The following is a 21,033-nucleotide window of genomic DNA, read 5'->3' as shown; positions in this document are numbered from 1 at the left end:
ACTTACTGTGTCCTGAGGATCCCACCCCTAGGACACAGTAGTTTACCTGCTTGCAGTAGCATGGCCAGGGAATCATGTGTTTGCTCCAACGTGTAGGGGCACCCACCTATAATTGTTGCAAGTCATGGGGTCCTCTTTCATTTACATTGGAGGCCAAGTGGATGGGGTCCCCAGGGCGTAATTAGGCCCAGGGAGGGGGAACGCACACCCCCTCCCATTTTTATTAAATTTGGTCTGGGGGCTGGTGTCGCCAGGGCCCAAGAAGTCTTTGGGAGGGGGGCCGCATGCCCCCTCCCTTAATAATTGGCTATGGCCCTGGGGAATCGTGTCTCTGGGACCTTATATGGCTCAAGGGGCCACATGCCTTCCTACCCATATGACGTGGCCTAGGTGGATGTGGTCCCCAAGGCCTATTACAGTTTAGGGAGGGGGACTGCATGCCCCTTCCCTTAACATATATATTTTGTGCCCAGGTGATAGGGTCAACCCTACGCAGCATCGCCAAAGGCTGTGCGTGGCATCAGGTTGGCAGACTGAGGGGGGTGGCTGCCTGAGGGTGAGTTGCCCCAGGGCCTGGTCACAGGTCAGGCCCTGTGGCCAGCTCCCCACTGTGGATGGCCGAAGACAGTGCGTGGCGTAGGGTTGGCTGCCTTTGCGGTGGGTTAGCCCCAGGGCCTTCGGGGGTTGGCTTTGCATAAAGTAATAACATATTAATTTATGTTAACAAACCCCAAGAAATTCACCTTAAAAACAAAGGTTAGAGTACTGTGATTGTTAGGTGAAATGTTAAGTAACAAAGTAACATCTCAAACTCTAAAAACCACAAAAATTCACCAGGTATAATTATCTCAAGTAACTATTGCTCATGCCCTAAGGTAACTATAACTAGCTGTGTTGCAATGCACTGCTAATTACCCTACGTATTAGATTACACAGGACATCTTCTATTACATAATTGATAATATCACTGCAACATTTGAAATTAAATTATTGAGGAGAAAACTGTGCATGGCAGGGGCGAGAGTTATATTTACCTTAGGGCACAAGTTATAGTTACTTGAGATAACTTTCTTTTCACAAGGTCTCGAAAAATGCTGTTACTTCTTTTTAAACTCTGACTTATAGAAAGTCTACTTGAAAAGCATTCCACAGCACCTCCCAATAGCACATCATTATCATCTTGTTGCGGCTCCTTAAGCTGTTTGTAAGGCAACCCTCTAGATCATGCCATGATATCTTAAGATGGTCTGCTGAAAATGCACACCATCCTTTGGAGAGTGTGTGGTGCAGTAAGTTTAGCATCAAGTTCAGTACTCTGGAAAGAGCAAAGAGTCAGAGAAGCAAAACAGGCAAGATCATGGATCATACTTTGAGCCTAGGTTTACATTTGCAACCTTTGTTTCTCATAACATTCTTCTGTACTTCTTAAATTACAAAACTATGGCAGGTGTGAATGTGGGTAATCACCCCATGATTGTCTATCTGGTTTACTACCAACATTCCTCTCTGTCTTTCCACAGTCCTCACCTGAATGCTGTTATTGACAGATTCTGGAAGTCATCCCAGAAGTTGGTATGGATGGTTCTTGCAAGATCCTTTCTTGTAGATAGTGAGAAAGAACAGGTTTCTTGTCCAGTTTTCTTCTGTGGATCTCCCACACTGCCTGGAAATCCTGGAAATGTTTTGTGGATTCCTTTTTTGGTGTCACTTTTGTCACTTCCCCAATGTGAAATTGTATGTATTGTACAGTTACGCATTAAAAAAAGCCAACAACGTTGTGCAAGGGCTAATCTGGCTGAAATATTTTTTCCTGTAGAGAAACTCCTTACCTTACACCTCAACTATGATTGTGGGTGTTCTATACCCTTTCCTCCCCTGGAAAGGGATGTACTGTTGCCCCTGAGAAGAGTAAATCTTTGACCATTTCATGTGTGGCAAGGGCTCAAATTGAGTTTATGAATATCAACAGTCATGTTTTGTGAGTGTTCACAAACTTGCAAGACCAGGCAAACTGAAATGCCCATTCCCCATCCTTTGCGTGCACTTCATGCTTGCATATATTACAACCTTGTGGGAAAATATTTCTTGTGAGTTAAACGTGATTTTGAATGCAAGGTCTCCTTCTATGAAATTCTTGAATTTGGAATCCTAGTCATTTGCATGTGGAGGTGGAACTTACTCATTGGAATGACTTGGTGACTCAGACCCCAAGTGGTCTGTCACCTGTCCATTTTAGGCACCTAAATGCAATCTATGAGATATATTCATATTCACGACGCTGTTTGGAATGCAACAAGCTTATTTATGTTTCTAAAAAGGCATCCTGCTGGTCAAAAATGTAAATCTGTAAAATGTCTTACCTCCCAATCTTGCATAGAAAAAAAGTTTACGTTTGTATTCAACAATCAAATTAGTTCGCAAAATGAACACAAAATAACAAATTTGACTGTTTAAAAAAATATAGTTATTATTGGCTTTTACAGTAGTTTCTGTTGGTCTATAAATGTGTAGTAATGTATCATATATTCTATTGGTGTGACATCCTGATCAATCATGATTAATTCATGGCCAGGGTACATACTAGAACATAAGAAGATTGTTTAATACTAAGCAGGGCAGGGTGACACTGACTGATTATCAGCGATAGCGGTGATCGAAATGGAAAAAGCGTTTGACACTGCTGGTTGGGACTTTACCTATGCCATGCTGACCTAAATGTACTTTGGGGAACAGTTCCTCCTGTGGTTCAAAATTATTGTACTCCAATTCCAAAGTGAGAGTTTGGATGTCCACGGATATCGCAGATAGAAAGGCCATTTTTAGGAGTACTCACTAGGGGCATCTACTTTTGCCCTTATTTTTTATGCTGCAAATGGAGCAATTAGTGTGAAGGTTAGGTGGGAAGAGAGGTGTAAAGGAGTGAGGTTCTATAATGAATCCATAAGATAACATCATATGCAGATCATATTCTGTTGTAGTATTGGAACTTGTCATGAAATAGAAACCGTCCTAATGCTTTGTGAGAACTTTGGCCAAATCTCAGGTCTCAGAATGAACTAAGGTAAATCCCATCCTATCCCATTAATGGAAGGTACACAGACAGATGCTATATAGAAACAAGAATGAGAAGAAGAGTGGTCCACTGATACCTTTAGCTATTGAACACATTACAGACAGAAAGTCTACAGACAGTGGATAGATGTCACAGTGTCACCAGTCGAAACTATGCCTTGCTGTTTTGACACTGCCCAGACTGTCATCTTCCTGGCGTCACCTACCAATATTAATAATGAAACAGAAGGTTATCTCAATTGAGAAAATGCTTGTACCAAACTCATTGATGTTCGTTCTTTGAGGGGCATCCAATAGGAAGAAGAACATGCCTATATAGGTCAAAGCTGCAATAACATGCTGGTTTATGTACACTACAAGGATGAAAATGAAAATAGCTTAAGCACCAAAGATTCTCCTCTGGAGTGTAAGGGAACTAGGGGCCAGATGACCAAAGCTATTTAGCAGTCACAAATGGTCCGATCTGCAAAATCGGACCATTTGCATCCACTAAAAAGCTGTCTGGCATATTCCAAATGCAAAACTGTGATTTGGTAACCTGTTACCGAATTGCAATTTGGCATTGCGATTCAGTATTAGGAAGGGGTGTGTTTAGGGCGTCCCTTCCTAAAACCGAATCGCAGTAGGATGATTGAATGTTTCATTTTCTATTTTTAAATGCATTCCGTTTTCCTTCAAGGAAAACTGATTTCATTGAAAAAGAAAGATTGCTTTATTTAAAAGCAATCACAGACATGGTGGTCTGCTGACCCCAGCAGGCCACCATCCCTGTGAAGTTCTGTGATTCCCATTGGGTCGCAAAGCGAGACCTACCTCATGAATATTAATAAGGTAGGTCTATTTGCGACCCATTGGGAATTGCAAATAGAACTTAGTGGAGCTTTGAACTTTGGAATTGCAATTTCCTAATTGTGATTTGCATTAAATCGCAATTAGGAAGTCTCAGTTCTAAACGTGCGATCATCTGGCCCCAGGAAGCATACAGATGGTATTTAAAAGAAAGTATCAGAAACCGCAGGAACAATGTACTTGCATATATGTTTGTGTGAGGGATATCAAAAACATTTAGGACTTGGAGAAGGAATTTAGCTTATTGACAGGGAAGAGTATCTCTGACAACAGAATTATTCCTGTAATATGACAGGTGTGGTGAGTGGAGAATGAGTTATCTCCAACAGATAAAGTGTTACAACTATTGCCCATGTTTGGTACAGGTCACAAAGCGGTGACCCAACTACAAAGGGCACTTAGATTGAAAGCTGTAGCTGATAGGTTCTCCAAACTCAAATGGGTAGAAGAGTTGTGAAAACTAGTCACTCATGTGGAATAAAACAGGATTAAACTCTTCCCATTGAAGGTGTCTAGGAATGCTTAAATAGGAAGGTTGAAGTACATTCAGTTCAATCGCCTACAGCACACAAAGTTTACCCTCTTGAAGTTACATTGAATTAACTGTGAGATCCCTAGTAAATGTCCCAGATGTTCAAAAGCAGAGGAGAACCTTTAGCACTTGGCGTGGTTGTGTGGAGCACTGGAAGATTATTGGGGAGCTGTTACAACAACATTGGACAAGGTGGCGGCTAGACCTCGTTTATGCCATTCTACTTTACATGTGATGGAAGATAAGACCTAGCCCAAGAAGGCTAAGATAGAATGTAAATTTCTACTCAGTGTTGTTTTTAGCTAAATGTCAACTTTTTCTTGAAGATGGATATACTTGCTGAGAGAGGAGGGATTGGTGGCAGAAGTATGGTGATGGGCCTAAGCTAAGATCTGTTAGCTTAGATCGATGTGTTGGAGAATAGGAAGTATGATTGGGTATGGGAGGCACTGCTGTTGAAATCCCTCAAGGGAGAGAACTGTGACCTCCTTGAACACAAAGTAAAGGAATTCGATAGAGGGAGCTTCGTCAAAGCAGTAGACAAATGCTTTCATTCGTAAGGGTACTGTCCAGGAATGACTGTGTAACATAGGGGTGGTTCTAGGATGAGTACATGTGAATACTCACCAGAACTTAAGCAAGGAGATGCTTGCATGAATAGCCTAAGGTGTATGAATGGAAACTGTGGGAAAAGGATGTGTTATGCATTAATAATTATACAATATGCTCTGTGACACTTCTGTTTGTAATGTTATCTGTTACCTTTTTTGATGTGTCTGACAACTGAAACAGCTATGAAGCACATGGACAATATAGTGTACCTGCATTTAAAATGTCAGTAAACATATTTAAAAAAAGTCAGTCAATGCCAGCTTGCATTGGTCTTCAAGGCATCAATAAAATACAACGCTCTATTCAGATGGTTTTTGACTCCAGATTAGTTAGATTAGTTTTGACTTCTTGTGGACCTATTTCTGTTGCTTTTTACATTAAACGTCATCATTATAACCGAATTGTGAGAAAATGAAAATTAAAACATTTGCAGAATTTGTCCCTCCTACCTTGGACGGAGAGTTCAGCAATGGTTCTGCTTCCTTCTTTCATTTCGCAGATGTAGACTGCGTCATCGTCAGTCGTGACATTCTGGATGGTGAGTCTCCTGAATGTCCCTTCTTCTTCCATGTTGTACTTGGTGCTCTGGTGGAGTTTGGTTTCTTCTTTGAACCATGCTGACTCTATGGCTGGCTGAGGAACCTCGCACTGGAAAGTGGCTGTCTCCTTTTCTCTGACTTCAAGATCTTGCAATCGTGACTTGAATGGTGTTTTCGGTTCTTCGAAACAAACAAATAGAAGATTATACTTTTGTTACATAATGGAAAATTGAGAACATACGTGCTGGCTTAGTTGTTTTCTCAATGAATGTATAAAAAACAGAAATCTTTATTCTGACCAGCTTTTATGAAGACTGACTTACTGAATCGCTCGGCGCAGAGTAAGCAATATTATGTATTCTGTGATTCTCTATCCACAGTGGCGCCTAAAGATTGACCCTTTTTAGATGCTCAGCAGCATCGTCTTTGCTGCTGGATGGGTAGCGAATGAGAAAGGAGTGAAAAACATAGAAAGTCTACTTTTTGTTCCTCCTGCTGCCTTTATGATTTCTGAGAGTAGAGAAAGCAGTATAAATGGAAGGTGTACCAAAAGGTAGGACATAGGTTGCAGGTACGACTCGTTACTACATCTGAATGCTAAATGAAACCCCTGCCCACTTCCAGAAAGACTTCAAATGAAAAGGGTAGTTTCCTATAGGACACTATAGGAAACATAAAAAAGTATTTTAAACGTTCTAAAAATGTACTCAAAATATTTTCATAAATGAATCTGAATGTAAAATATTCTTATAGATTTTTTAAACCTAGAAGAAATAAAAAATATGTTACAGCATTATCTTGAAAGTTTATTAAAAATTTACATAATTTAAATATATTCAAAGTACAACTATTTAAAGAGGCATTTTAAAAAATCACTACCAGTAAAATGTTTATTTTGATTTGATATGTATTAAAAATTACTAACGGTTATGCATAGATGACATTGTTTTACAAATAAATAAATTGTATTTATTTTTAAATTAAAAACAATATTATTTACACAATATTTTGTATTACATAATTTCACCATTAAGTACAATTTATATATAAGTTTTAAAAGTGGAAAAAGTTAATTTATTTTAACATTATTTCCCGTGGGGTATTATTTTACATCTCTACCACCATTATTTTCCACGCAAGGGCGTTGCAGTTCAAGTGGATAGCTATGCATAGTGCTGCACATACCCCAGGGTTGAGCTGGAGTACCTTTATGACTGTTGTGGAACTTCTTTTGATGTAGTAGTTTGTGAAATGCAATGAGCTCACTCTTTTGTGGGTGAGTGCCTGTTCCTCCATAAATCCCTCATTGGCCATCCATAAACTTCCTTACGCCTCACTAACTCCTGCCCCATTTATTAATGGTATCCTTATTTTCCAGCCACAACCCTGCCTGTCCCACATTTCCTACTAAAGCGTAAGTTTACATGCACAGAGATCTCCGTAATCAGAGCAGAGGCCGCCACATAGAAAAGATAGGCGAGGTGTAAGCCTCCGCATGTAGGTTTGTGAACAGCATTTTGTAGCATTTGTGTAGTACTACCGCTGTACTAGTTAAATGTACTACACTGTGCAGTCTGTGAATACATCCTACCGTGGGACCTTATTGCACAATAAAAATACATTGCAATTTACAGCTCAGTGTGGCCCAGTTCCAAGGGGCTGATGTATTATTTTTCGTGCAATGCAGGCAAGCAACCAAGTAGTGGAAGGCATTGTAGAGCCATAGAGCAAAGCACTATTCCCAACTAGAAGATAAATACACTTGCAAGACTTTACGATGCTTAACGTCACTTTGCAAGGGCACAAAGGTCCTCATCTACAAGGAAATGGTGCAGCGCGTGCCACAAGCAAAATTGCTGCGCCGAGCTGCGTCATTTCCAAAACACAGGGATGCGCTGTATTTAAAAGAATACGGCGCGTCCCTGTGTTTCCCCCGGCACTAAATTAGCTGCCTAGCACCAACGCAGTCCCCCTAGCACCACTGTGCAAGGATGACTGCGTTGTGGGGGAGATTGTTTTTGTGCAGGAAGGGATACCTTCCTGCACAAACACAATCTTTAATGGTGATTTGCTCCTTCTATGTGTGATGCAGAATGCAACACACATGAAAAGAGCAAAACAACAAGGAGAAATAAAAATATTTGTCCTCGTTGCGCCACTCTAACGCTTCCTCTGGGAAGGTGTTAGTTTTTGACGCTGCCTCAGGTTTATGATTTAAAATTGGTGTTGCATAGGTACGGCCACAGCAACATCCATTGCACGCCTTTTAGCCGAAGAAAACTGTGTCGGACGGTCCATATCTACAAGGCCATGTTAAGCCAGGAAAAGTGGCTTTACGCCGTCTTGTAGATATGGTGCACTGCACAGCGCCACTGAGTGTCACAAAAAGTGATGTTTTGGTCGTGCTAGGGCCTCGTAAATGAGGCCCAAAGGGAGCACACATTAAAAATGTCAAAACAACATTATGGTCCCACTTAGGCATGATAAATAGTGAAGGAAAAAGGAGATGAACAAGACATTTCAGAAACCTATTTACAATATGGGATTTGAAGAGGGATGACTGGTTAGGCAACTGCAGAAAAGCAGAAATAGCAGAAAGGTAAGCCTTGAGAGTGCCCAGAGCAGAGCACTGTTGGGCAACAGAAAGTATGGAAAGGAGAACCTGAGAAACGGTGGCAGAAAGAGGATCAACTTGTTTTTCTACACACCATGCCACAAATGTTTTCCAACAGCAAGGTACACCAAAATGAAATCACAGACTTTGGGAGGAAGGCTGAAAGCTGTCAACTGCAAGAAGGCAGAGACTGGACAGGTTTGGGTGAAGGACCCTCCCCTGCTGTTGCCACAGGAGATCCTCCCAGAGGGGCAGCCTGATCGGAATATCAATGGCATGCTCAGTAGTTTGAGATACTAGACTCTACGTACCCAGTCCAGAGCCACAAGGATGACTTGGGCCTGGTAGTTCTTGATATTCTTGAGAACTCTGGGCAGAAGTGGTATTGGCGGAAAGGCATACATGCGGCCTGAGTTCCACTCAAGATGAAAAGCGTCACCAAGCGAGAGCCACATTGGAAACTCCAGCATGCAAAACTGCTGACATTATGCATTCGCAGTGGTGGTGTACAGAGCTAACCTAGGCTCTACCCACTGGTGAAGGAAAGCTTGCATCACCTCTAGATGGAGATGCCATTCATGATTCAGTGGGCATCTTCAGCTGAGTTTGTCTGCCCTGGCATTCAGAGAACAGGTGTTGAACCACCAGGGATATGCCCTGATTTTCAAGCCATGTCCAGAGACGCAGAGCCTCTTGACAAAGGGTCCATGACCCCACTGCGCCCTGTTTGTTGCAGTACCACATAGAGATGGTGTTGCCCATGGACACCTGCACTAGCCCTCCCTTAATGGAGAATAGAAAGTCTTTCAATGCCAGTCGAATTGCATGGAGCTCCAAAAGGTTGATCTGGAGTCTGGATTCTGCCAGAGAGCTGAGTCCTCTGATCTCCACCTCCCCCAGATAGTCACCACATCCCAGGAGGGATGCATCTGTCACTACTGTAAGATCTGCTTGGAGAAGGTAGAGGGGTCAATTGCTGACCCGATTGCAGTTCGTTATCCACCACTGCAGGTCTTTTGTAGTTCCCTGTGAGATCGAACCATGTTGGAGAGATACCACTGATGCTGCACCCACTGGGACTTTAGTCCCCACTGCAGAGCCTGGATACGGCATCACGCATGTATTACCAGTAGGATGTAGGAGGCATAGTCATAGTCCCAACAACCTCAGAGTCAGTCTCACCAAAATCCAGGATGGAGGCTCAAACATTAGGATCATAGCCCAGATGGTGAGCCCAGAATATCCTGGGCTCACCATTCAGGAGGATAAGCCTGAAACTGCACCCTTTCCAGAACAGCTCCAATGAAAGGGAGCATCTGAAAGGAAGTCAGGTGTGACTTTGGCAGGTTTCTAGTGAACCCCAGTGAGTGCAAGAGGTCTGCCGTAGTCTGAAGGTGGGAGACCAACAGCCTGAGGCCAGCTGGCCTTCAACAGCCAGTCTTCGAAATAGGGAAAGATTAACACCCCTGATCTCTGCAGATGGGTACAATCACTGCCATCACCTTAGCAAACAACCGAGGGGTGCAGATAAGGCCAAAAGGGAGCATAGCAAACTTAAAATGCTCGTGGCCTACCCTGAACTGCAGGTAATACCCGTGGGCAGGCAGGACAGTGAAAGGCAGATTGTGGGTGCAATGGGGCCATGGAAAAGCCCAAGGACCTGGCTGAGCCTCTTGGATTCCCTCTCCGGGGGTGCGGTAGGGAATGCGCCAGGATTTACATGTGACATAAAGGCTTGGACTACCAAGCTCTCTGGGGTAGGGTGTTGGGTGAGGAAGTCTGGGTCCCCCGGTGTGGGGCAGTGGGGATGGGCAATTGTCCTATTCACAGGAGTTTCGTGCTATGTTTGGACCACCTCCCCAGAAGGACAAAAGTGGGAATTTCGTTAAATGGGATTAGAGGTTCTGAGGGGAAGACTCCTGGTTGGAGTACCTTTATCAAGACATTAGTCTTGACTGCCACTGAAGGCAACTGAAGGTCAAGGACCTCAGCTACCCTCCATACCACCATTGTAAATGAGGTTCCCTCCACCAAAGCCACGGTAGGGTGAGAAAGCATACCAGTTTCTGAAGAAGTATCCAGTCGATTGGCTTCGCCCAGTTCACCCCACCAGTCCATATAAGGCTCTTCTTTGGGCTGGTATTCTTCAGTGCCCAGTGACCCCCATCATTCTCCCTGAGTGCCAGCCCATAGGAATAGGGCTCAAATTCCGTCCTGGAAGGCATTGCTCCAGACAGTGCTGGGCATGGTTTTAAATGACACATCTCTAGCTCTGTATAGGAGTCAGAGATCAGAATGGGGGCTGCACCACTGGTGCTGGGAGCTTTCTGATCCAGACTGGCACCAGGGAAGGTCGAGATGGTATGACCGGTGCTGGTCTGAAGCCAGGAAACAATCCTCTGGCCACAACTGCAGCCGGGACTTGAGCTGCCAGGGCAGGAACCAGAAAGGACTCCTGCTGACTCCTTGGGGCCCAAAGATGCACTAGAGAATTAGGCACACCCAAAATTGAGACACTTGGCCTCATAATATTCTTTCAGCTGGACAGAGGTTGCTCCGGCTCCTGGAATTTCAGGGAGGCACAGAGTCAGCCCAGATGCAGACTCGATGATGGAACCAGGCCTCGAATGCTGACACTACCCGAATCAGCTGACAGGGAAGTCGAAGACCTCTCCGACTTCTTCTTGTGGCGGAACTTACCCAAGTGGCCTGAAGACTTGGAGTGCAATGAGGATCTCGGAGTCTGAGACCATTCCCAGGGCCTTCTTCTTGACTGGGACCTCGAACGTTGTGGCATCGCACGCTGAGCCACCAGGCTACTTTATGGCCAATGATTGCCTAAGCACTGCAAGTCTAAGTGGCATTCTGGGATGGCTTGCGGCAGACCAAACCAGCAACATAAAAGATCAAATTGTAATGTATCCAAAATGTTATCAATTGACTCTGCAAGAAAACCTATCAAATATGTTGCAGCGACGGAACATTAGAGCTTCTCACCTGCTGCTTCGCCATGGTGCAGCTTTTTTAAATGTGCCTCACCAGCACTGTATGCCCACTTCACTCAGGTCTGATGTCCTCAGTGTGAGGGACTGTATAGTAATGTATTGTGTCAGCTGGTCACTGCCTATTTGCGTGCCTTTGTAAAATATTTAAAGCAGAGGAATAGTGAAGCTGACACCCACATATAGAGTCTACCCTAGATGCTCCACAGCGTAAATAAAATGTACACTATAAGGTTATCATCAAGGAAAGACCTATTCAGAGGTATTAGGTATAAGCCATACATGTAAAATTAAAATTCATGCCTTAATCAATCCTGTGCCTCTGAGCATACAGTTGATGCAGCAATGTCCAATTGTGTATCCTACATGTCTTAGTCTAAAGTTATTTTTTGCAAGAGATTTAAGTTGAAGGCACGAGGCTAGAAGACGCCCTGGTGCCGTAATTCTGTTTAGGTAGCCGCTAAACTAGGAACTACTTTTTTAACAAATTGTTTTTTTATTTGGATACTGGATTAATGTAAATGTTACAGATGGCAGTAATACAGGGAAGGTGAAAGAACCTGTGACAGTCAATAATTAATGGGACAAAGATTGCGTGAGGAGACAGAGGGGGCGCCCAGCAAGACAAGGAGCCCACTCAGAAACAGGCAGCACCCGCAGAAGTACCAGAACAGGCACTACGAAGAAGAGTGAACCGGAGCTCACCCGAAGTCACAAAAGAAGGTCCCACGACACCGGAGGACAACTCAGGAGGTCGTGCACTGCAGGTTAGAGTGTCGGGGACCCAGGCTTGGCTGTGCACAAAGGAAATCCTGGAAGAGTGCACAGGAGCCGGAGCAGCTGCAAATCACGCGGTACCCAGCAATGCAGTCTGGCGTGGGGAGGCAAGGACTTACCTCCACCAAACTTGGACTGAAGAGTCACTGGACTGGGGGAGTCACTTGGACAGAGTTGCTGAGTTCCAGGGATCACGCTCGTCGTGCTGAGAGGGGACCCAGAGAACCGGTGATGCAGTCTTTTGGTGCCTGCGGTTGCAGAGGGAAGATTCCGTCGACCCACAGGAGATTTCTTCAGAGCTTCTAGTGCAGAGAGGAGGCAGACTACCCCCACAGCATGCACCACCAGGAAAACAGTCGAGAAGGCGGCAGGATCAGCGATACAAGGTTGCAGTAGTCGTCTTTGCTACTTTGTTGCGGTTTTGCAGGCTTCCAGCGCAGTCAGCGGTCGATTCCTTGCAGAAGGTGAAGAGAGAGATGCAGAGGAACTCTGATGAGCTCTTGCATTCGTTAGCTAAAGAATTCCCCAAAGCAGAGACCCTAAATAGCCAGAAAGGGAGGTTTGGCTACTTAGGAAGGAGGATAGGCTAGCAACACAGGTAAGAGCCTATCAGAAGGAGTCTCTGACGTCACCTGCTGGCCCTGGCCACTCAGAGCAGTCCAGTGTGCCAGCAGCACCTCTGTTTCCAAGATGGCAGAGGTCTGGAGCACACTGGAGGAGCTCTGGGCACCTCCCCTGGGAGGTGCAGGTCAGGGGAGTGGTCACTCCCCTTTCCTTTGTCCAGTTTCGCGCCAGAGCAGGGCTGGGGGATCCCTGAACCGGTGTAGACTGGCTTATGCAGAGATGGGCACCATCTGTGCCCATCAAAGCATTTCCAGAGGCTGGGGGAGGCTACTCCTCCCCTGCCTTAACACCTTTTTCCAAAGGGAGAGGGTGTAACACCCTCTCTCTGAGGAAGTCCCTTGTTCTGCCTTCCTGGGCCAAGTCTGGCTGGACCCCAGGAGGGCAGAAACCTGTCTGAGGGGTTGGCAGCAGCAGCAGCTGCAGTGAAACCCCTGAAAAGGCAGTTTGGCAGTACCCGGGGCTGTGCTAGAGACCCGTGAGATCATGCGATTGTGCCAACAATGCCAGGATGGCATTGAGGGGGCAATTCCATGATCATAGACATGTTACATGGTCATATTCGGAGTTACCATTGTGAAGCTATACATAGGTAGTGACCTATGTATAGTGCACGCGTGTAATGGTGTCCCCGCACTCACAAAGTCCGGGGAATTTGCCCTGAACAATATGGGGGCACCTTGGCTAGTGTCAGGGTGCCCACACACTAAGTAACTTAGCACCCAACCTTTACCAGGTAAAGGTTAGACATATAGGTGACTTATAAGCTACTTAAGTGCAGTGGTAAATGGCTGTGAAATAACGTGGACGTTATTTCACTCAGGCTGCAGTGGCAGGCCTGTGTAAGAATTGTCAGAGCTCCCTATGGGTGGCAAAAGAAATGCTGCAGCCCATAGGGATCTCCTGGAACCCCAATACCCTGGGTACCTCAGTACCATATACTAGGGAATTATAAGGGTGTTCCAGTATGCCAATGTAAATTGGTGAAATTGGTCACTAGCCTGTTAGTGACAATTTGTACAGAGAGAGCATAACCACTGAGGTTCTGGTTAGCAGAGCCTCAGTGAGACAGTTAGGCATCACACAGGGAACACATACATATAGGCCACAAACTTATGAGCACTGGGGTCCTGGCTAGCAGGGTCCCAGTGACACATAACAAACATACTGAAAACATAGGGTTTTCACTATGAGCACTGGGCCCTGGCTAGCAGGATCCCAGTGAGACAGTGAAAACACCCTGACATACACTCACACACAGGCCAAAAGTGGGGGTAACAAGGCTAGAAAGAGGCTACTTTCTCACAATCAATAAATACAGAAAAAGCTTAGTAGCATCTCTTTTGCATGAAGAGCAGTTGTGGCTAAAAGGCTCATTGTAGAGACTGTGATAGAGGACAGTGATAGGAGAAGTGTGTCACGATAATTGGTACATGAGCTGTGCAGATGTGATCTTAAAGGGTGACTGGCAGACTGAAATTTGCAAAGATGTGAAAGCAACTGCCATTCATACTGAATTATAGTATAAATAACAATAATAATAATATATATGTATATAAAATGCACACACAAAAATTTCAATTCACAGCAATCAGTGGTATTAACCATCTCATTGGAATTCGATTCACTGTCATCAGTATCCAAAAAAGGACTGGAAACTCCAGGATATAGAACGGTGACGGGGTGGAGCTTGATGCCATTACTCTTTATTAAGTCTCCAGGAGGGATGTTGAGCCACCGGCCTTTTTCATACTTCCCCCAATATGCCTTACCGTACTGCAATGCTGCATTCCCTTGTCAGAAGTTCCGGTGAACCTGCGACAAGTGTGTTTTTTCACTGGGGACACATCCGTTGCTGTAATCCTCAGCTCCTTCCAAGGAGCGGCGGAGCTTGATGCCAGGGAAGATGGCAGCTCTTTGTTGAGGCTTTGGGAAGTGAGACAAAGCCTTGGACCTTTATTAACCATTCCCAGCGTGCCTCGTCGCAATATTGGATTCTCCTATTGAAGGTGTCTAGAAACCCGCCACAAGCTTTTTTTTCAATCAGAGATGTACCTGTCACTGTGAACTCTGGCTCCTTCCATCTGGCTTGCCATGTGATACGATACATACAATGCGGGAAGGCCCTTGTACAGACGTGATCCTATGTATGGATAATTTCACTATCTACTCCAGGATCCTTTTTTTGAAACAATGTTTTCTACCATTTCTCGATTTGCATGGGGTTCTGATAGACCCTGATTGAGTAGCCCAAAATTAACCTCCTCCTCAAAGATAGGTGTTCTATATCTTCCACCCTTAGAATATTGCTGTATTGCTCAACAATTAGCTCATTCCACTTATAGACTCTCAACAAATACAAACACTCCACTTTGGGTTAAACTCAAACAGTCTTTACACAAATCTGATACTCTGCTTACTGTTTATTATACTAAACAGGATTTATGAATTCTTCTAATCACATTATTTATTCTTCTCATTTGGCTTGGAAAAAGGCAGACACTCTTACAAAATCACATTCCAACTAAATGCTCAAGCTTCTTTATGGAACAATGCAGATATTATGTACACAGGGAAAGAACTTAACTGGTAAACTTGGGATAAACAAAAAATAAATCACATTTCCAATATGTTTACACACTCTTTAAAATCTTTCAAGAACCTACAACAGGAGATTGATCTTTCAGCTTCACACATTAATAACTATACTCAACTAATCACTGCAGTTTCTTCCAGTATGTCAAAATCTCAAGACATAACTTCCCAATCACCAACTGCACAGTATATTCATAGTTGGAAAAACATCAAAGAAACAGTTTCTGGTATCTACACTATTTTAATTGATCACTCTTTTTCAATTGAAACATTCAGTAACCTAAGATACTGGTGGTCCTCCCATTTGAATATGACATTCTCAGATAAAGAATGGGTCACCTTTTCTAAAAAAACTACAACAAAGCTTAGAGACTCGTGCCTTAAGTTGAATTACTGTAAAATATTACATTGCTGGCACTGGTCTCCAGCCAAATTACACTCAGCCAAACTTAGTCCAAGTTCCTTTTGTTGGAGAGGCCAAGAATCTGGCTGTGATATACTACATATAACACAGGAATGTTCAAAACTGTATTTTCTGGTCCCAAATTGAAAACTATTTTAAGAAATACTCTCCTATTCAACTCTTCTTAACAAATCGGTTATCAATTTTGCACAATGTTTCAGGCTTTTAGCCTGGCCAAAATTAGCATATTACATTTTTTGAAAAACAGGTGTTACCCCAACGTTTCATTCTTGTTTGAAAGACATGTTTGATGTGGCTCAGTTTAAGAAAAGTATCTATAAGTTGAATTATAATTTACAAAACTTTGTTTACATTTGGGGCCCTATTCCTGATATACAATCTTGAATTTGTTTTTCATGTGATATTGTTAGACTTATACTTACCAAATATATTCTGTATATGTTAATATTAATGTTTGTTGCCATATCTACTTATGTTGAAGAGATGACTGATCTCTTGTATATTTGATTACAGTACTTGAATATTAGTTTTCTCCTTTTTTCTTTTCATTTTTACGTTTACTTGATTACACCTTTATATCAGTTTTCTTATTTTTTCTTCTTTTCATTTTTACTTTTTTTTTATTACTGCCTTATATCTTCTTCTCTTGTATACTATATACACTTTAAGTTTATGTAATGATATCTACATGCAGCTTATTTGTTCTTTTTCTTTAAAAAAAAATGAATAAAGAATTTAGATTGAAAAAAAGAAAGGTGACCATCTTGAACTGCAATTGTAGTGTGTTAACCCTCTGAGGAATGTTGACAGCTGAAGCAGTCTCCTCGTTATTTACGACTTCGACATTTGCACTGTGATCTGATCACCCAGACCTTTCTGTTGTGTGGCTTCCTCACTGTCACCTTAATGACCACAATAAATTTACCTTGTTGCATGTTAGTTTAGGAGTGTTTTGTTTACTCTTCTACACTGGATTTGCAGAAGGGAGAAAAATTAGATGTAGGAAAGGTGGCATAGCTCTAATACAGTGTAAATAATGTGCAGAAGCTTGCTGTCACCCAGGATTGTATCAGAAATAGTAAGCACTGAAAAAGAGGAGCTCTATGTTAGCTTAAGCCTTTTTTCTTCATAATTTTAAGGTAATGCAATCTAGTTGGCAGTATAGCATGTGTTAAGCTGCACAATTTAACATTTGTTACACCTAGACCGCCTGGCCTTCATCAAGTAAGGCAAAGTAAAATTGTGACTTTAAAAAGAACTGCGCTAGGGTCCCCACAATTGGGCAGGACTATTCAATTCGTATAACTATTAACGGAGATCCACTTAGAGAGAAGATGTAATCTAATACAAGTTTGACACGTTGCATTTGTATCATATGAAAATGACATGCACAGGAGCCATACAGCCCTTACTAAATTGTAGTCACTCTTTATGTCTGTGCATATTGCTTTGTCTGCTTATAGTGGTCTTAATGTAAGGTACAGCGGAAAACTGATGTCAAATTTCCAGACAGAAAAGGCTAATTGAATCCCGAAACAGCGCAAAATAAAATGAAAAAGGAGAGTTATGAAAATCAACTCCAAGTAAAGTGCAAACAATATTAGTTCAGTTACTCTGCCAAAGAAATGAAAGTAAGGGAGAAGATGTGCCCTTGGGGTTAAGTTGCCGAGCTTGGAAGCAATATTTTTCAATTCTGAGAAACACAATAAGGCTCATTCCAGAAGATGGTCGTCTTACTACCGAAGTTAAATGATGAACGCCTTACCACCGTTTTTTCCTGTCACATGAAATGCAACAATTCCAAAAATGCTTCGATTTATATTGAAATAATATGGGCTCTGAACAGGTACCAACAAAGTTCGTAAAGGGAAACAGCTGTGCCAATTAACTTGAAAACTAGGGATTGTTACCATACAATAGGTAATGACAGAGGAATATTTTGAGGCACGGGGTTGCAGTGCTCCAGCCATTGCACCTGGTAGACACATTTTTTTCTGACTTGTGGTATTATTTACTACTAAGGTGCAGAATTCCGCTGTCTTAACTATAAAAGCGGTGATATATTTCACCAGAGCTATTTTTACTACCACAGGTAATTACTACCATTAGTACCGCCATTCTCCAGACATTTCTACCTAGTGGGGGTGCGATCTTGGAAAAGGGCTCATTTAGATCGTGCTCTGTCTCTGCAGAATAACGCCAAGATCTACTTCTCCTGTCTGTAATGAATGAAAGCCCTTAAAATGATTCAACACCAGTTTTAAGTGTTTTGAAACATGATAAATTGGGACATTATTTTAAGCGTGGAAGTGACTAAAGGTGACTTGGTGTGTGAAGGTCTTTCATCATGGCATCTAAACTTGCAGGAAGTCCATGTATCATAGAGCAAAAAACGGTCTCAGCGAGAAATGGACTGCTCATTGGTTTGTCAGAGGACAGACAACCCAGACAGCAAAGAGCTCACGGACAGATGGTGTGAAGTAATCTCTCTTGCTTTTGACACTTTACAGAATCTGACTCCCTATGAAGAGTCTCATAATGTTATCAAGGCTATATGAGAGTGTGTTAGTTATGCAGTATTTGCAATGTGGACGAATATACAAGATTTTAGCTTCCAGTATGACGAATCCTCTTTGTAGAGAAAGGTGAATCCTCTAATATTGGGAACACAAACCAATGATGGATTAGAGTGGATTCCACCACTGTGTAACCTTACCGTAGAAGACAATCATTCTTACAAGATGAAAAGGAAATCTAAAAGGGCAGGTGTTAGGACATTTCCTACAGAATGAAATGAGTCTTGTCACCTGGGAACCAAAGAAGGGGCTTCTCTCTCAAATACAAGAATATATCAGAATGCAACCAAATTTCTATGACATCTTCTCACTTAACTGATAAAGACTGGCCTACTGACCAGGTGAATTCACTCTGTGCAAATGTATGCTTTTTATATAGCATTGAATAAGGCAGATATTCTGTTTCTGAGTTACTTAACTTTGAAAGATAAGGGAACTGGGTCACAGTAATACAAAGTGGGTAGCCTGGGACCAGGCTATTCAGTTTGATTGGGGACCCAAAATTATAAATCATGGTTCTTGGACTCACACCCAACAATTTAGTCACTAGATCCTATTTGAAAACACCCCCCACTATCTATAGGTTACAAACATCATACTTTTTGGTTTAGACAACTTACTGCATGAAGGTGCACAGGTGATAAACAGTAGACATCCCTTGGAGGGTTGCTTTACCAATGCATGTGATCCCATATAGATTATGACACATCTTAATAGAGTGAGGAATGGTGGGATATATCTGGTCTTCAAATTACCTCCAGAGACAAAGGTCTTACAGTTATTTGTTTATTTAAATTCCCTTTCATATGTAGTCAGTCTCTGCAGCCTTCGTGACCTGTATTGCAGTTGAGTCTGTTACTATTTATAATGAACCTCATTTCCATATTTGTATTTGGATTGCACACATTCCTTGCATCAATGCAGCTCTGTGCAGGATGTGTGTGGAAGGAATAGATCTAGGGTACTGTCAGTAAGGATAGGTGTGGGATCTGTTGTATATAAGATCCGAGGCTGACAGAGATTGGGGTTCCTCATTGATGATGTAGGGTGCTCTGTAAAGAGACATGTTTTCAACTTCTTTTTGAAGTGGAGAAGTGAAGGTATGAGTCTAATCTGTAGTGGGATCTTGTTCTGCAGCCTTTATATATAATATGAACAAGTCTATCCTAGTTTTTCCAGGTTTATCAGTCCTGAAATTCTTGATCACCAGTCTTGGGATATGATGGCTTCTTTGGTGACATTTGCCTCCGGAGGGGATGATGTCTTTCAGACAGATACAGTAGATATTTAGTTGTTACTGCCTTGTAGGTGATACAGGCCATTTTGAACCTCATGCAGAGTTATAGGTGTAGCCGGTGAAGTTCCTTCAATGTTGAAGACATATGGTTATATTTAGTGAGTTGGAACGCAGTATGCAGCACACAACATTATTCATTGGATTCAGATTATAGGCAAGTAGGGGGTTGCTTGTTTACAGATGCAGAGCTAGCATGGTGACTGTGAAGTAGAATTTATCGTGGTCTGATTCTATATTTCACAGGATTGGGCCTTGCTGCTAGGCAGTTTGTTTATTTCTGGAGATCTTAGTCTTAAAGAATAGTACAATTACAATGACATAGCCAAGGTATTTTTTATCTGTGTGGGGAATAAATCTTTCCAGCTTCAGCTGAAAAACACTTCTGGATCTCTGTTCTATTGGCAACAGGAATAAATCTGATGATCCTGTGTTTCAATCTGAGGCATCTGCTGGCCATCCAGGACTGTGTGAGATGAAGTAGGTCTTGAGTTAGTCAATGTATATGACTGACCAAAGGTTTGGTTTAGGAGTGAAGAGTTGATCCACAGCAAGGGATCACAAAAACTTGAGGCATGGCAATATCATCTCCTTCCTGGAAGGAAATAGTGGCGCCCTCCCAGAGGCATCCAGAGCATAAATTGGGGCCTTACTACACTGAGTGATGCTAATGAGAATGAAAAGTAGTGGCCCAACTATCACCAACATCATCCCAGTTTTCTTAAAACACCTGAAATATATTAATAATTGAAGAACCAGAGAAGATTAGTTCAAATGTCAAGGAAGGGATAAAATGTATAAAGACAAAGACCAAATCACATTGCTGTGTTGTTGTTTGAATCCTAGGAATGAGTGCTATCCCTTTCTCTATATGGTACCCAGATTTCCTTGTCTTTCATCGAATAAATACCATCAGACCCTGACATAAAAGGCCTCAACAAATGGTCAAGGGTGAAGGCAAAAAAAGACTGGAGTAACAAAAGAGAATACAACTCCTGGACAAATAAAGAGCATCAAATGGGCATTAAGTGATAATATGAACTAACGAATGGTTTCTAAATGAACACAATTTTGCCAGGAAGGATTCTTTACAAACCAAACCTATCAGGCAAAAGAAGCCTTAGCTATAATTGTCCCTGACAGATTCTGGCTAACAATGTTAGGATCCACAAACTGATGGAACATCTGAGAGATGATATATGTTCCACATACCATAAATCAAATGTAAAGGACCAATTTCTATCAGTCTGTGCATGTTTATTCCATCATGGTTCATTCTAAGCTTTTTTATTTCATCATTGTCGTCAATATGACACAGTATTATGGAAGAAGTAGTGAACATACTGTAAGACCAGAAGCTCCAAAAGTGAGCAGTTTGGGAGTTAACTGAGATCAGAAGTTTAGGATAGGACCCTTCTGCAAAATTCAGAGGAAGGGAAAAAATATGAATCGTAGCTGGAAATGTTTGGACTTTTGTCAGGTCTTGGCATTATTTAGAATAAACTACATATTTATACGTAAAACTT

The 21,033-nt window shown here is 42.4% G+C and overlaps 1 protein-coding gene across 2 annotated transcripts in view; it reads right to left on the bottom strand.

Annotated features, from left to right (window-relative positions):
* The window catches only part of OBSCN (obscurin, cytoskeletal calmodulin and titin-interacting RhoGEF), a 1,961,032-nt gene that overhangs the window by 1,867,024 nt on the left and 72,975 nt on the right, over window positions 1-21,033 (bottom strand). For both annotated transcript variants that reach the window (XM_069211034.1, XM_069211033.1), the window contains exon 3: window positions 5,515-5,784. In XM_069211034.1, the coding sequence (XP_069067135.1) occupies window positions 5,515-5,784 (270 nt within the window). The remainder of the gene's footprint in view (window positions 1-5,514; window positions 5,785-21,033) is intronic.

Source organism: Pleurodeles waltl, chromosome 10 (genome assembly GCF_031143425.1).
Source record: "Pleurodeles waltl isolate 20211129_DDA chromosome 10, aPleWal1.hap1.20221129, whole genome shotgun sequence".
Classification (NCBI taxonomy): Eukaryota; Metazoa; Chordata; class Amphibia; order Caudata; family Salamandridae; genus Pleurodeles; species Pleurodeles waltl.
The sequence above is the reverse complement of the archived record's forward strand: the minus strand, read 5'-3'. Positions and strand labels throughout refer to the sequence as shown.